This window comes from Pezoporus flaviventris, unplaced genomic scaffold (assembly GCF_033815535.1).
Source record: "Pezoporus flaviventris isolate CSIRO_AGI_PZ_B2104156 unplaced genomic scaffold, CSIRO_AGI_Pfla_v1 ptg000027l, whole genome shotgun sequence".
In the NCBI taxonomy this organism is placed as follows: domain Eukaryota; kingdom Metazoa; phylum Chordata; class Aves; order Psittaciformes; family Psittacidae; genus Pezoporus; species Pezoporus flaviventris.
Genome location: NW_026892575.1, coordinates 3,806,349 through 3,823,798, shown reverse-complemented (window position 1 = coordinate 3,823,798; position 17,450 = coordinate 3,806,349). Strand labels below are relative to the sequence as shown.

Below are 17,450 nucleotides of genomic sequence, written 5' to 3'. Positions count from 1 at the left end.
ACAATAAATCCATCTGGTATCACATCAGAACTTCCATCTTAAATTAATTGCAGAGTACAAGAAAGATCAATTATTTAAAATATACTTTTAAAAGTATATTCTAAAACTTCATGTAATGACATTTTATGGAAATAAATTTATATAAGCAAGATTTGCATTACCTTAAGGAAAGGTACAAGATATGGCTGAGGAGACGATTTGAGCTCCGACTGAAGGCGGGCTGTAAATTCTTCTGGATCAATCTTCGCATCCTTTAGGGGGAAAGAGAAAAAGCGTCAACAACTCATCTGAGTTGTTTTGTTGGGTTTTCTTCTATATAAGTATATGCATATATCTCTAGCTAAATGGGCTACCATATCAAGAACAACTTCCAAAGCTGAAGCCCCTCAACTCCTGCGTATCTATAAAATCCTTCTGTCAAGAGCTAACCTACATATGCAGCAAGCCCCTTGGAATTCAGGAAGTTCCCTTGAGCATGTACAATTTAAGACACAATGAACTCCCATACACTTAAGTCTTTTTTGGGATTCCATTCTCATGCTAACATTTACATAGTGGTTTCTTCTTTTAAAATTAAAAGACTGATAAAAAAAAAACAGGTTGTTGAAATAACCTTACCAACTATTATAAAATTTGCCAGCCCTTTTAATATGAAAATTACCTTTACTTAATTCCAAAACCAATTTTGAGGGTTCAATTTAACTTAGAATATGAGTATGCATATACACATATAGATATATATACACATATATATGTAAAGCATATGCATATATACAAAGTATGCGTAAAAGTATATATATAAAATTTTCACCTGCATAAATGTATATATATGCATATTCACAAAACATACAGGTTTAAATATACAAAATATATAATTGTTTGTTTAGCAGTGAATACAGAAAAACTCTGTAATCAAGGTATATTTTATAATACTTCTGAACTATTATTAGTTACAGTCTCAGGTTGTAAAAAAAGACATAGATTCGCTTTCCTGGACTGATACAGAACAAGAACAAAAACAAACAAAACCAACCTTCAATAAATGAATTTATTATACATATGTCTTATTAGTTGGTTTAAAATACTATAGTCATTACCTTTACTTAGGTAATCTTAGTTTTCAAAAGTAAAAACAAAACTGGAATCATTAATATTACTGTTGAATGACTCCTATGTGAAAAAAGTGTTAGACTTGTCTAAACACACAGGTTACTCTGTCAATCAATTCAAAGAAATATGCATCAACTGCTTTTACATCCAAGTTCTTCATAGGCTATATTTAATCTTTTTTTAAGAAGCTTGACCTTTTGGCCCAGCTCGACAGTGACTTTATGTGTGCAACTCATTTATACAATTCACTGAAATGCAAGTTGTACTGGAGACTGTAATTCAGACTTTTTCTGGGCCTGAGGATTCTATCTAGCTGAAACACAACTTTGCCTTTTGAAATCCACTTGCAGTTTAGGCTTCATGCAGGGGCATCTGCCTGCAGAACTGCCTGGACTCAGCAGCTCAGCAAAACACTTCTACTTCAGCCCTATAAATTATAAACCACATTGTGAAGGCATGCATTTAAATTCATTCTGTGGTTAAAACATTAAATAGCTTCTTACTGTTTCAGAAAAGACTACAGTTTGGGGGAAAAGAAACTGAGTGAGAACTCAAGGAAAATACCGTATTTTACTATCTTTACCTAACTAAAAGACCACAGTATTACCCATCAAAACAAGAGTGTTCTCCACAAATGCATATAAACTGCTTTGTTGCATTTCCCCCTTCAGAAATCGAAGGGACAGTCTACCCTTAAGAGACTTTTGAAGATATGTAATATGCAGAATATTTGCATTTTGATGCAGCCCTTCATTTACATTACAGAAAAAAAAACCAAAAAAAAACCAAAGATTAAAGCAATAGTCCTTAGCGTATGCAGATAACAAGCTTAATAGATAAATAACAGAATGAAAGATAACTATTTACCAGCAAATCTTGAACCAGAGCTTTCACATTACGGGATGTTTCTGGAGATGGTGAATTATGAGAAGCAAGTTTTATAAGGGTAGCTAAAAAGTTTTTGCATTTTTTCACATTCTCTTGCATTTCCTGCAAAAGCCAAAGAAAAGAAACATCAGATACATGCTATTCTGCAATCAGGATCAATGCATGCTCTGATCACTATAATTAGGAAAAATGATGAAATTGTTCTAATTGAGGCAGGACATTGAAATACATCTGCTGGTATTTTGCTCTTGCTTCTAGTCACCTGACATTTTCTTACCTTTTTTACGTAACTGAACATCATACCTCACAAATACTAACAAAAACAAAAGAGAAAAAAGAAGGAAAAAAAAGAAAAAATGTATTTAATAGTTTACAGTCTGCTTTGATGAAAACAACCTTAAATATGAGTAGTATATCTCCAATAACAACCTGTTGGGGGACGCATTCTCCTTTAAGAGCCCAATACACAATGTACAACATTTACCAAGCTGTCTTAATTTGTTAAATTATCGATTCAGTATGATTCTGTACAATGCAGCTACAGCACTAAAATCAAATTAGAAATAGACTTCAAATATCACCTTATTTAATCTTTGAAGGAAAACAGATGCTTTAATTTTTTCAAGCCTTTATTTTTATGTGGTATAATTATTCATGGAAATGGAAACACTTCAGTGTAACCACAGTTTTGAGGCCCAGTAACATAATAATGAAGTCTGTAAGACTGAAGGCCTGATTGTTCTGTCAGCAGAAAGAGGATAGTTGTTTCACTACTGACCACAAATGTTCATCCTCCCTCGCAGAATATGTATCCTATTTAGCTGAAATGAGTGGAAGGGTTTCTTGTTTGTAAAGTGTTTGTTCCATCAAAGGAAGAGTGCTGGCATGAGGAAAAATTCTTCCTGATTCTGAATAGGCCTGAGAAGTTTAAAAAGTACTAAGAAAACCAAGTTTCTAATATGTTAAAGCTTACCTGTGATACAACTGTAGTTCCAGCTACAGGAGAGCTTGGTATGACGGGGGGCTGTGCTGGTACTTGTGCTGTTGTATGAGGTGGAACTGGCAGCCGAGGCTGACCCTGGGTTTGTGCTGAAGCTTGAGTTTGTCCACCAGTAATTACTGCAAGTTGTTGAGAAGCTGATGCTCCAGTTGCTACTGTTGCCTTGAATAAATTCTGAGCACTCGTCGTAGCTACTGATACCTGTTCATATTTTATATTGAAAAAACCCTAGGTAATTATCTTCCTTTAATTCTTTTACTCAACCATAAAGTTTCTCAAAGCCTGACAAGAAAAACTTGCTTCTTTTCAAATACAGCCTTACTGATAATATAAAACCATTGACTTTACTTGCTTTTAACCCTAATTTTGCTACTCTTCACTGAACAGTGAAGTCCTCTTTTGATTATATAAATGAATGTACAACTAAAAATTAGTTGCTATTATCCAGCAGTTTAAGATCACCACAATGATGTGACTTCTGCAACACAACTTGCTGTAAATTTGTCTCTTAACACAAACAAGTCAATTCCCAGCGATCTGTGGTCATGTCATCAGGTTTACACCAGTGTCATGTCATGTGGATATGAGCTGTTGCTGTACACAGTTACAAGCCAACCATGCACCTGCACTGTGATGCTACAGATGCCATGGATCCTGCAGCATCAGCGACCACACAGCGGATATCACCACTCTCTACAGGGGCAAATGAAGTGCAACATGTCCACTACTGAGATGGCATGTGAGTCCAGCTGATTTAAGTTTTTTCTTTTAGAAGAAGCTTAAACTGAATCTATAGTACCCGCAATTTTTTATCTAGGAAACAACAGAAAATAAAATCTAGGCTACCACTCAGGACCTGTGTAACAGTCTGACTATACATTTGTTATCAATTTCTGAGATTATGTTTGTGATAAAAACAAACATAGAATCGTAGAATGGTCTGGGCTGGAAGGGACCTTAAAGCTCATCCAGTTTCAACTCCCTCCCATGGGCAGGACACCTCCCACTAGACCAGGCTGCTGCAAGCCCCATCCAACCTGGCCTTGAACACTGCCAGGGATGGGGCAGCCACAGCTTCTGTGAGCAACCTGTGCCAGCGTCTCACCACCCTCACAGGGAAGAGCTTGTGCCTAATACCTAATCTAAATCTCCCCCTTTTCAGCTCAAACCAGTTCCCCCTTGTCCTACATGAACACTAAACATCAGAACCTTAAATTCACTTTGGAAAAAAAAAAACATGTAACTACAAACATCCTTTTCTTCACACACCTTATGGTTTCTGTATTGTTACTACTCACTGTGGTCTGGGCAAGAATAGAGCCTCCTGGCAGAGTTGCAGCAGATGTAGCACTGACAGGTGCAGCTGACTGAACAACTTTGGCTTGCACTGGAAGTCCCAGGCGGACAGGAGATGTGGCTACAGAAGTTGGTTGCTAATAAAGGAAAAATAAGCATTTTATTGGTTTTCCTCTTTAGTAATTTGATCTCTCTAAGACACTTTAATGATAGTGATTACATGAGGAATCATTATTAATGCTGAAAAAAAAAACAACAAAACCAGTAATAAGTTTTAAATATATATTCACAAATAATGTAATAATGAGCTTTCTTACACTTAATGGCATATTTTTAATATTTCTGCTAAAAAACTATTTCTCTTACAGCTTTGTGGAAAAGATCAGGAAAAACAGGACATGACCTGAAAAAAAAAATTGGCATTACATCGATGCATTAGTTCAGTTGTAACATTTACTGGTCAGTATTCATCAATATTTTGGTTCATAATTGCCAGTAACACATATTGCTCATTTCAGTATTTGCTGGTCTGTTCTAGTCCTTTTCCTTAAGGAAAATGAGTATGGAGAGAAAATCCAGAGAGCAGAAAAACACTTTCAGATTAAATTATACAGAAACTAACTTGTGCAGAAATGAAGTCTAAACATTAGGAAAACCTTTGTCACAGAAAGAACACTGTAACCAGATCAGAATGTCAAGTGCAAACAAAGGAAAATTACTGGCTTAAAGCTTTTCACTCAGTAGCATACTCTACAACTCTGTAAATTTGTCTCGTGCAGCAAACATGCTGGTCTTGCAATTTAACTGGGAGACCAAAATCTCTTACCATCATACAAATGGACAAGATTTAGGAATAAAAAATATCTTCAGGTATGTTGCTATTTAATTCTACAGGAAAGTAAACATCATTATGGAAGAAATACATCACACAATGTGGCAATTTTGACAACAAGAGAACCACTCCTTACCAAAAAATGGAGCTCCCCCGGTCTCTTATACCTTGCATTTATCAAGATTTGCATTCAAACAAATACTCAGAAACGGCAAATTTTCTAAGTGGCTCTAGTAAATAAATTCATGGAGAATACTGTTTCTCACAAGATAGAACTAATATTTCCTGATTGAAATTTTAATTTATGTATCTTCTGTTAATATTTTTATAAAAATATAGCTTATTTTTGATTCTTACATTTTATATTAAGCCTACATAAAATACTTCTTCAAGGAACAGCCAGTATGCTTAAGAGATCTCCAAAAGGAACAAAGGCCCAGGAAGGCATTCAAAGCCCCAAGCATTCCTTAACAATCAGTCCAGCATCATCATCTACTGGATATCAACCTTCTGTACTCGGGGGGGAGGGGGGGGGGAAGGGAAAGGAAAACAAACAAAAAAATCTGAGATCTAAACAAAACCTTTTTGTTTGTTTCAACAGCTTTCAAGATTGTAAAAATATTGACTAGAGTTGTCTTCCATACTGAGCCTAGAAACAATAAACAGCATCATGATGAATAAGTAGAATGTCTGGGGTTTTTTTTGAAGAATGATCATATAAAAGCCTTTTCTGGTTTTCAGTATCATACCCCTTTTCTTCATTGTAAAGATCACTTGCTTCAATTTCCTTAAATACTTGTTGAATAAAATTGTATTTACCTGATGACTGGTATAACTAAAAAAAAAAAAAAAAAAATCCAAAAACCAACCCAGAAATACTGTGTATCAGTGTTTCCAACCTAAAAATGCAGCATGTCTGTGGTATCTGCCCCCTTGTCAGTGCTTCCAGAGCTGAGGATATACTAAGCAAGCAGACGACCAGGCAAACTTCTGGAAGCTACTCAGTTCCAAGAAATACCTGAAGCCAGAAATCTGTAAATACAAAGAGCTCAGACTGCTAACTAGAGGGTTGGGGTTTTTTTCCCTCATCTAATAAATGCCCATGATTCATCACAGGAACATACATGAAAGCAAAACCACATGTAATTAGAACATAAAATTTCATTATCATAACAGTGTGTTATCCAACTAGGTATACATTCTACTGTGCTAGACCACATGAGCAGACTGTGCAACATGAAGACTAAATTTACCCTCAGTCTTAAAATCAATAGTGACAAAAGCCTTTGTTACAAAATGGCATTAAAACCCCTTATTTTAATGTGTTGGATATGAAATAAAAGCCTTACTACCACAAAACTGCAAACAATGTAATGCAACAGTTTACTACCGTGGTCCCAAAACTCATAAATGTTAAAAATGGTAACTATGAAATACAGGGATGAGAAACATAACAAGCAACTAGCCTAGAGAAATCCTTAAGTATCATGGAAACAATCTTCAAATGACAGCTACAAGTTGCCAGAAGACACTCCAAGGACTCTCAACACAAATGCTTCAAGAACAACTGGTAAAACTGTTTAGAAACAAATAGCTGTGTTTTCTATGAAAGGAAAGCTGTAAACAGATCTCATGAGAATCTATCAAACAGAAAACAAAAGTTATCATCATGTTAAAAAAAAAAAAATCATAACCCAACATGTCGAGCTCCTACTGGAAAAAGCAAAAAGAATTTATGATGTTTTTTAACCTGCTGAGGTTTGGTATGATGCTGTTAAATTCCCAAATTAAAGAGGAGCTTAGAATGCAATATATTTTCACACATAATTATTATTTTTGATTAGACGTATCACATATTGCTACATTTCCTGAATATATTAAGGTAATGTTTAAGAGGCTTTTTCCCCTCCACTCAGGCATTAACAGGTGGGAAACTAGAAACTGAGTGAATACAGGGTACAGTCCACCACCAACTTCCACAGGGACACTTGAGAATGCTTATGATAGCCTTTTGCATACAGACATGATCTGTCTCTCTCTCTTATGGTATATATGTGAGTACCCAACTTGAAATGTGAAGTTTGTGACCAGGAGCGGTCATGACTACAACTGAAGACAATAAACTCAAGCTCAATTAAAAAACAAAAACAAACAAACAAAAAAAAACAACAAAAAAACCCAAACCCGAAACAAACCAAAACCACAGTATTTTTAATTTAGTATTTTTAAATAGAGACAGTAAGGTTGTTTTCCATTTATAAAAAAAAGAGGTTGATAACCCCCTTAAATACATTGTTGAGAAAGCTGTTACAGGGATAAGCTTCACAAAAAAAAAAAAAAAGAAAAAAAATCCTGTTCGGTTATTAATTCCCACTTCAGAGGGGGACTTAGACAGTGTGCAACAATTAAGCCTGAAGAAACCCACTGAACAGTGGGAGACACTATTAGATTACTCAGGAACCTTCTTTATATCATTTTCTAGTCTTTGCATGTTTAGTTTTACAGCTTTACTATTATTTGAGTGTCTTCTAAGAAGTTTTAGAAGATACGTTAACACTATGAAAGTGTAAGCAGTAGAATTTGTAAGTAGTGAGAACTTACTATCTGTTTATACAGAAAAGATCACCTCACCATGAAGAGAAGAAAAATTTTTTGTGGTTAAAGCACAGTCAAGACCACACATTTTTTTACTTTCTCTGACCTTCCAACCTATCTGCCCTGCTAACTCCAATCTGTTCTCCAGAATATTGTGCAAGAAGCCCAAAAACTGACTACAAAAGAAACAGCACAGAATAGCCTCTTTGATAACAATGTACCTCAGGCAACAAAAAAGATCTATCAATTTGCTTTAAATGTTTGCAAAAAGCAAAACAAGCATTTGTCAAAAAAGCAGTAAGAGTGTGAAAACCAGTTGAAAAATAAACAAGAAAAATACTAAAAGATGACATAAAAGTAGAAACACTGCTGAAAACAGACAGTGGAAGTATGTCATGTCAAAGGCTCTGCTTTAGCAAGACCAGCAGCTTGTGAAACATCAGCCAAGTTTAGAACTCCTCTCAACACTATATATGATGGCAAAGACTAAACTGCTGTTGCCTGCACTGAGCATATTCCATAGCAAAGAATACAGCCACTTTCAGAGCAGGTGATTCAGCACTTTTCGCAAGTTCAAAAGACTTATTTTAATAAATGATGGTAAAGGGAAACTTAACAGAAAGTGAATAACAAAATACAGGAAACAAATCAGTGAAGTTTAGATCACAAACTTGAAATTCTGAAGAGTAGAACTCAGAAAATGCCTAAAGCAAGACGAAATAAAGCTAGAAAAGAATTATCATTTTCTTAAAAAATACATATACATATCTGTCGATTGGACAACTTATGCCACAGAAGCAAAACTCAAGTGACTGGTAATTATATTTGTAACAGAGGAATTGTTAAAGAAGAAGAATTGTTAAATAGCCTACTTAGATGCTGTGAGGGACTAAACCATCAAACTTTACATGTAACTTCACACTACATTTTCTGATCACTAAAATATACAAAGCAACTTAATGCTGGAAAACACATTTTGAATCAAACTTGAAACAAAATTATTAGTAAAGTCGTACGACCAAAATTCCAATATATAGAACAAAAATTCCAATATACACTATCTCCCCTGATTTTTAAGTTCCAGCAACAGATATTCTGTAATAAAATATTATGGGTGAGGCTAACACTGGTCTTTCCTGTACAATACTCACTTCATATTCTCAATGGACAGTAGCACTTTAATTTTGTAAGTAATAAAATAATTTTAGTTTAAAATAATTTTAAGTATGTAACTTATTTTTTGCTTTTTATTAATATAAACCCAGTTGGGTATTAAGATACTGAAAACTAGCAAACAAGCTGCATGAAAAGCATGAAATGCCATAAACTGCACAAATGAAAAATGTAAACAAAAGAAATGCAACAAAGAAAAACTAGATGGCAGCACCTACCTATTTTTCATAATTTCACAAGTGTAAGCTTCAAAACAAGATGTGGAGGCAAAAATTTAACGTCATCAAACAATCTGTTTTAGAAGACTTCTAAATGTACTTATTACATCTGAAGAATATAGTAATTCAAGCAAACCCATGCTTATTTGACCTGCTTCCAATGCAAGAATCCAGAACAATTTTTTTCTAAGATCAACCAAAGTTCCATTACATTAGAGCATGTTTCCTCAAAATCCTGTACCTTAACTAAGACCCTATAAGTAGATAAAATTTTGGCCACATTAATATTTTTTTTAATACCCATCTTAAATTGTCAATCAAAACTTAAAGGAAACAGAAACTATGAAGAAAAAATAGTACAATAAGAATTATGCACAGTTAACTCAAACCAATGTTTGCTTTAAACATCCAAAGCTTTTTTTTTATTTCATTACATATGTTTTGTTCAAACAAGCATACTATCCCTGAAAAACTATTCACAGTACAACAAAATTACAGTTCATAATGCATCAAGAAATTACAATATAATAGTCAAAGAAACAGAATAGTTAGGGTTAAGGAAAGGACCTTAAGATCATGCCTCACCATCCTCACAGTAAAGAATTTCTTCCTTATATCTAATCTAAATTTCCCCTGTTTAAGTTTTAACCCATTACCCCTTGTCCTATCACTACAGTCCCTAATGAAGAGTCCCTCCCCAGCATCCCTGTAGGCCCCTTTCAGACACTAGAAGGCTGCTATGAGGTCTCCACGCAGCCTTCTTTTCTCCAGGCTGAACAGCCCCAACTTCCTCAGCCTGTCTTCATACAGGAGGTGCTCCAGTCCCCTGATCATACTCGTGGCCTCCTCTGGACTTGTTCCAACAGTTCCGTGTCCTTTTTATGTTGAGGACACCAGAACTGCACACAATACTCCAGGTGAGGTCTCACGAGAGCAGAGTAGAGGGGCAGGATCACCTCCTTCGACCTGCTGGTCACACTCCTTTTGATGCAGCCCAGGATACAGTTGGCTTTCTGGGCTGGGAGTACACACTCCTCATGTTCATTTTCTCATTGACCAAGTCATGGAAGTCTGAGTACTTCCATGTAAAACACAAGATGCCAATTTAAAAAAGGCAAGCCTCTCATAGCTGCATCAATAAGATGGAATATATATTCACAATGTGAAAAATATTTTGGTGTTATATACCTGAATATCTTGCAATATTTCCCCCAAAAAAAACCTGAAAAGCTTTGTTAGTTGTAGTCAATATCCCCATTACAGTCCTATACAATCTTATAAGTGGACCTAAACTAAAACTGTTGCATAGTGCAATCGCATCTATTCATGCTTTTCTTGAACATTTTATTTAAAAAAAAACAGAAAGTCTGATGTAAAATATCATTAAAATACCAAGAACATTTTTCTATTAAAGGCACTTCTCTCACTTACTGCTTTCTCTGTACTATTCTATTATTTACATATTCTAATTATTTTGATTGAATCCATTTCACTACTTCTGACTCTGGTTCAGACATTGTACATCCTTTTTTGACATACGCTCATGCTCCAGAGCCTTTGAGCTTGGCAATAAACCGATTAGAACTGAAACCCTTCCAACAAGGTAGCTGCTTATTCTCATTAGCCACTTTTCCAGAATTCCCCTAGGAATTGAAACAAGCAGCTTTTATTCATATTTTACACGGCAGCAATTGAGAGAAGCATAACTGTCTAACGACAGATGAGCACACCTAAGAGTCAAGAAGAACCTTTCTTTCAAACTGGATTTGCCTATCTTCTTCAAAATTGTCCCCAAAGCTGGACTACATTAACTTACATCATCTACCCCTAAAAGCTGCAAAAGAATTAGCCAAAGGTATTACAAACAATACAAGTCGAACAATGACTTAAACAGCAAAGTCAAGAGCTCAAAATATAAGAAATATTAGGCTTATGTCTGCTGTGCAACATCAACTCTGTGCCTTGATTGCCTAGCTGAAGCTTTTATCTCTGTGCTTTTATCTCACACAGACTGTAAGGAATTTGCTGCATATGTACAGAAGAAATTAGTATAGGATGAGTGGGAAGTTAATCTTTCTAAATTTGTGTGCTTGGCACTCCAATCAAAGTATCTTTTCTTAAACTTGGGAACCGCAGAGGATGGTGTTCTGCTGACAGGCATAGCACACAACAAAACGACCATACCCTAGCTGTATAATATACACATAATGTGCACAGTTTATTAAACAAGCATACTAACACGAATAGGATCTATATCTGTCTATATATATATTAATGCAAATCATATATATATATACACACATACATATAAGTACAGAGGAAAATTAGCAATGCATCAAGTCATTACTGCATAGAGAGAAAAGAGATTAAGAAGAAATACATGACCAGTCACCACCGAATCATCATCCAGGTCCACACTTCCAGCTGGGAAGCCCCGTTGCAGTCAACGCTGGGAGTCTCAACTGAGAAAATTCCTGTGCAGTGTGCCTACCCACAGGTGAGGATCGAGATTCAGCTTCAAGAGGGTCCTGCCTTTATACCCTTAGAAAAACAAACAGCATCGGCCAGGCACTCTGATGTGGCTAAACATGAAGGTCACAGCACAACTGCACATCTATGTTTTCCTGCCTCTTTCTTACAAACAGGAATGACAAACATAAACATCTATGCTCTCCAGAATACACTGTGACAAAAACATACTTTGTTATGTCTCTCAGTCATGAGAGAGAACTAACTCTTAGCTAGGTTCCCATCTGTTACATATGCCCATATTGATTCCCTGTAAAAGTAAGTACTACTGTATAGAGGTATCTGACTTCTCAACCTTCAGCAATGCAACATGTAAGGATAAAGCCACTGTCTTCAAGCAAAGCATTATCCTAAGGCCATATACTAAATCCCAAGGGAAAAAGACTACACTTTCTATATTTCAAGAGCTTCCATTTTTCCCAGGGAAAGGTGGCTCCTTCCTGGATATAGGCCCAGCTGCTGAAGCTAAAGGAATTTTCATGAGAAACCCAATTGCTTTTCCTCCCAACCAGCTGGGAGAAGATAGGGCAAATGATGGCCTGAGATACAAGAAAAAAATCTCTCAAGTGCTGCAGAAGCACTTTAGAACCTGGACAGCTCTGTATGTATCAACTAAGTCAATCTCATCCAAGTGCACTGAAAACATTGCCTTATTTTCCCCTCATCCTTTTTTTTGCAAGTGAAGGAAGAATTACTTAATTGTCAAGGGGAGTGATTCAAAGAGCTGTCAAATTTGGTAACTTTTCAGACAATCTCATATTTTTAAAGAAAGTAATTCATAATTCATTTTATATTCTCCAGTTATCACTCTCAACACTTCTTAATGATTTGCCAAAAATAACTGTGAGCTTTTGCAATTTCTTTCCCATGTTATTTAATAACCTGTGTTTTACATCTAACTATATAGCTCAAAACACTTTCTTAACAGATTAATTATTTAAAGTGTCTATAGCATTAACACTGAAAGCAATCACTGAGCTCAGTAACTTCTGACAGTGGCTAGGAATTAGAACAAGCTGAAGAAAAGCAACCATACTACCTATAAAGCATGAAACCTAACTTTTTCTGATACAATAAGTTACTATTTCCTAAAATACTTACAGCACAATGCAAGTTACCACCTGCATAGACTTTCTACGTAAGTAAAATAGAGTAAAACACAAAGTCAGTGACTGAAGTACATTAGTAAATTCTACGCATTTAAAGCGCCTTGCATTTTAATTCAAATAAAACTAACTTGAAATAACTGAATAAAAACATGACAGTAAATCTGAGCTCTGCACAGTAACATAACAATCATCCCACTAACATACCAGAGATAGGCATTTTAAGTTCTAGAGGTTAAAAAAAAAATGCATAGCTTGTAATGTTCATCAACTTTGCAAAATATTTTGCAGGACTCAAGCAAGTAATGTTTATATTTTGTCTGTCTTGAGCTAATGGCACACACACTTTTTTCTTCTGTTTCAGTCACTGTTGAGACTAGGATTAACTATTATACTTCACATAAACCCGTAAGACACTATTTTCCATACCTGTTAAATTCTGAAAATTTTAATTCACAGAATTTAGCTGACATACCAGAATTTGATTCTGAAAGAAAAAAAAAAATAAACTCACTGAAAAAATTATTTTTCAGGATATAGAATTTCTTATATTTTAGAACTTGATCCCTTTTCTTGATTAATCATAATGACTAATCAAATAACTGGCACTTCTAAAACCTTAGCATAATAATTGTCACTGGACTTCGCTCCAGAAAACCAAGGACTCTCGTTATAATCCACCTAATCAAATAAAAGTCTAGTGCCTAATTTTGACAGGATAAACCTTTAGACTTGAAACCTTCACTGGCTGGTTTTAAAAGGCCATCAACCATCTATTTTAAATGTTAAGGTCAAACATTTATAAAACATAAGCACTGTCAAAATGGAAGAAAAGCCTCAGACCACATGCAGAGTCAAGGAAGTTCAATGCAAATTTCCAAAGGACAATATTAATTATTTCTTATCCTTGCTAATTACAACAAATAAAGAAATGATGCTGTACAGTTTGGGCAGCTACTACGAAGATCTGTCAAAGGAGATGAATCCTGACAAGGTGCAACATCATGATTCTAATCCCACTATGTTAAAATAATCAAACTTTTGCATCCTATAAAATACATTAATCATTCATAACGTCTTGCTGGCTTTCTCTACTTTCAACCAGCTTATTAGCACTAACATGTGTAAAGGAGTATCTGTAATGCAGTGGGGTATTTATCTGGGCAGAACCCTGCATAAAAAGCATCATGTCTTTCTAATACCTGAACTCTCTTCAGATTTTAGGCATCTCTACAAGCATATGAACATAAAGTATCCTCACAGATTCAGTTTTATATAAATCCAGCAAATCAGATTATACTCTTTCTGCAACTTTAACTGCTTCCTGTAACTGCCTGAGGCCAACATGATCAATTTCCAATATTTGCTGTGCACACATCTTGAGGTTGACTTTGGGATCCAAACTCCAGTCTTCTAGTAAAGACTGAACACACATAGCCAAGCAGTCAGCCTACATTTTTGTATGCTTCTCTACGTACAATAAAAATGCATTCCTTGAACGTTTCCATACTACAGACAATATTTAATTTGCTTTGAATGTTTCCACTCTGAATTTTAATTCTGTATGCTGGCCACAACATAATGACAACTTATTACATGAAAACTAACAGTATGAAACAGAAACAGCTAAAACTAACTCATTTTAACAGACTGAGATCATATTCCTGGCACAGTCCCACCCCAGTTTCTGGTTTGCATTTATGTTATGCACTTATCTCAGGATCCTTCACTAGAATGTGCACCATACAGTCCCTTGTAGTTCCGTACTAAAGAACTGATTGTACTTATTTACAAAGAAAGCCTTAAACACAGACAGACAGATAAATTCAAAAGAACAATCTGTCTGGATTTTCAGTGTCATCAAACTTGTAAAAAGAAATAAATCTCAAAATTAACACAGGCTTATCTCCTTGTGTATTTTTCCTCAAGTAACTTTAACTTTGAAGGCTTCTACAAGTTTTCTTATACTCCAGGGTATCACAGATCTAAACCTTGAACATCTGCCTTTTCTGTGAAGAGTTCTTTTACAAATTCCATCCAATATACACTTATCTCTTTCCTGAGACCACAAGTCCTTCAAGTGCTTCCAGACTTTTATTTGTGTCTTTTCCGAGATGCATTCCATTGAGCTACCATCCTCCTAGTGATACTCATTTCTAAAACTTACATTCTACTTGCTATTCTGTGGTTTAGATTTCCTCATGTTATTAATTTATTTTCAATTCTCCGATTTTGTTCTGGTTCCTTCTCTTCTGAAAAGTTTATCACTGTTTTCAGTTTTGAATTAAACTTATTAATCCTTCAGACTAAAAATATGGTGTAACTCACAAAGCATGTAACAGGACATTAATCAAAAGTTAAACATTGGGAAACACATATTTAAGTTATTTCAGGCAACCTATATAACCATCAATTAAAAAATTATAAAGGCACCTCTTCTCTTTCCATTCAGAATTACTTACCACTTCTGCAAACTTACCACACTTGGGCAAACCTACCTTAAACTCTGCCTGTCATTATTATAGCACAGCTGCTCTGTACTAACATCTAAATGTGTCTGACTATACATTTTAGTAAGATAGCTCAGCTCTAGCTCCAAACAGCCTGAAGATGAACAACCTCCCTAAACCATTTTAAACCAATGCAGCCTACCAAGTATTTTAAAAACAATACCCCTCCACTCTTGAACATACATCACTTCTGAGCTGACATAAACACTCCATTGACAAATTTGTGGTAAGGAAGTACATTATCCTGTCAATCCGTATAAAAAAGGAAATGTAGTTAAGACACAGGCAAAACTAAGTGTAGACCTATCACACTCGAAGTAATCAAACCTTTCTTTTTAATAAGGTGTTATTTGAAAAGTTAATTCCTGAAAATCTTTGTATTGAATGTGCCTGGCTTTTTCTTTTCCAATTTCTATTAAAATCCAACCATCTTGTGCATCCATTCAGCATGTCAGGATCACAGTGCTTCTGATTCAGAGGAACAAGGGGCACTTGCTGAACAAGCAGTATATAGCCCAAACTCGGTTTAGGCTAAGACTGAGTCTTCAAGCCTCCAGTGATCTCACAGTCTGAAAAAGGTCTTGAGAGACTCTTTCTGAGACTTTTCTGAAAGATGACAAAAAAAATGTAATCCTAGGCCTCAGAAAATAAACTGCATTTGAATAAGTATTTAGTGGTTCCACAACAAAAAAGGCGAGGAAAGAATATTTACAAACACACATGAACTAACAATATGTAAGACAGAGGAAAACACAAGGCACAAAAGTAATGTGAAATCAAGCCACACATACCTGAGCTGTTGATAGGCGAAAAACAGGGCCAGCTGTGGGCACGGAAAGTCTCGGTGACATGGTGGGAGTACCCTGTGCCTGCGTATGTACTTGAGCCTGCATTTGGGCATGTGCTAGAGCCTGCTGAGGCACCATTACAAGCTGTCCAGCATCCGTGCGCACTAAGACCATACCTAATGAGAAAAAAGTAATAATAACTATACAATAAAGAATAATATATAAGGTACTATGTAACTAAGGAATACCAGTAAAACTTATGGATGGCAGTGTACATTTTTCTTTACACTGTATCATTTTTTATTCTGGTGTAGCATGAGACATTATTTCAAGGAAGAAAAGTAACCCCCACCAGCAGACAAAAACTAATACCCTATTCAGTCTGGAATTCAAATAACTGTAGCTTATGGATAACAGTGACTAAAAAAAGGTCACTTGCGTGTATACGCATACTTTCAGCAGTCTAGTCAGGATGAGCAGAATAAAATTAGAAAGAAATATTTATTAAAATTAAACCATAGTGATAACCTAGTAGCTGAGAATAGAATTCAGTATGAACATAGCAGGGACAATGACATGACAGCTTTACTAAAACAACAGCTTCAGGAGATGTGCACATGCAAACATCAGGCCAGCCACCTTTTTGAGTATACAATACTTGAGATCTAGTTAATTGTTGAGAATTAACAGATGAATTTATTGGGTACCCATCATCACTGTACTGGGAGGCACTACCTGTGGTTTAGACATTAAGAGAAAAATACTGCCAAATCCAGAGAACCAACCCAGCCACTCCTCAGCAGAAAATGATACATGAGCATGTATTTTAGGCAAACGCCAAAAGAATTGCTCTAAAAATCACCACAGTATTTGGCAAGTGTTTTCTAATACATTTTGGAGGTAAATGATAATTTTTCTCAGATTATTTTCTGGTAACACATTTCACAAATAGAGGCCTTCTACACAACACAGACAGTGCTACTAAGCTTTGTCTTAAGTTTTCCATAATTATCAGGTCAGAAAAAGGGGAGACAATGGCTAAGCTGGTCCCTAGATCACCTGGAGCTTCACACTTACTCAACATCACTGCAAAACACGTAAAGTGCTTCCTTATTAAGGAGCAATTCCCCAGCCAGATCATTTAAAAGAATTTCCAAGTTAGGTCCAGAATACACTTTCATAGTTCAACCTAGATAGGGTACAATGGGTCTATAAACAGAAAAATATCCTGACTGCAACTACAGGAGAACCAAAAACATGTAAGAATCTAGGAAGTCACTTTTATTTTATTGGTAAGAGTCAGTTCACACTGTTTCTACAGCTTGTCTCTATGTGCAAATTGCTTTTTTATTTTTTTTTATTTTTACTTTTCAAGGGAAAATAAAGAAGGTAAAAGCATACATTC

The 17,450-nt window shown here is 35.5% G+C and overlaps 1 protein-coding gene across 5 annotated transcripts in view; it reads right to left on the bottom strand.

Moving 5' to 3' along the window:
• Positions 1 to 17,450, bottom strand: part of LOC133271965 (transcription initiation factor TFIID subunit 4-like) — a 149,092-nt gene that overhangs the window by 127,937 nt on the left and 3,705 nt on the right. For all 5 annotated transcript variants that reach the window (XR_009744305.1, XM_061458500.1, XM_061458501.1 and 2 more), the window contains exons 2-6: positions 16,049 to 16,221; positions 4,297 to 4,431; positions 2,972 to 3,199; positions 1,978 to 2,100; positions 162 to 251 (exon numbers count right to left, since the gene is read on the bottom strand). Coding sequence is in view for 4 of the 5 variants with exons in the window: in XM_061458500.1 (XP_061314484.1) it covers positions 162 to 251; positions 1,978 to 2,100; positions 2,972 to 3,199; positions 4,297 to 4,431; positions 16,049 to 16,221 (749 nt within the window). In the remaining variant the exon portion in view is untranslated. The remainder of the gene's footprint in view (positions 1 to 161; positions 252 to 1,977; positions 2,101 to 2,971; positions 3,200 to 4,296; positions 4,432 to 16,048; positions 16,222 to 17,450) is intronic.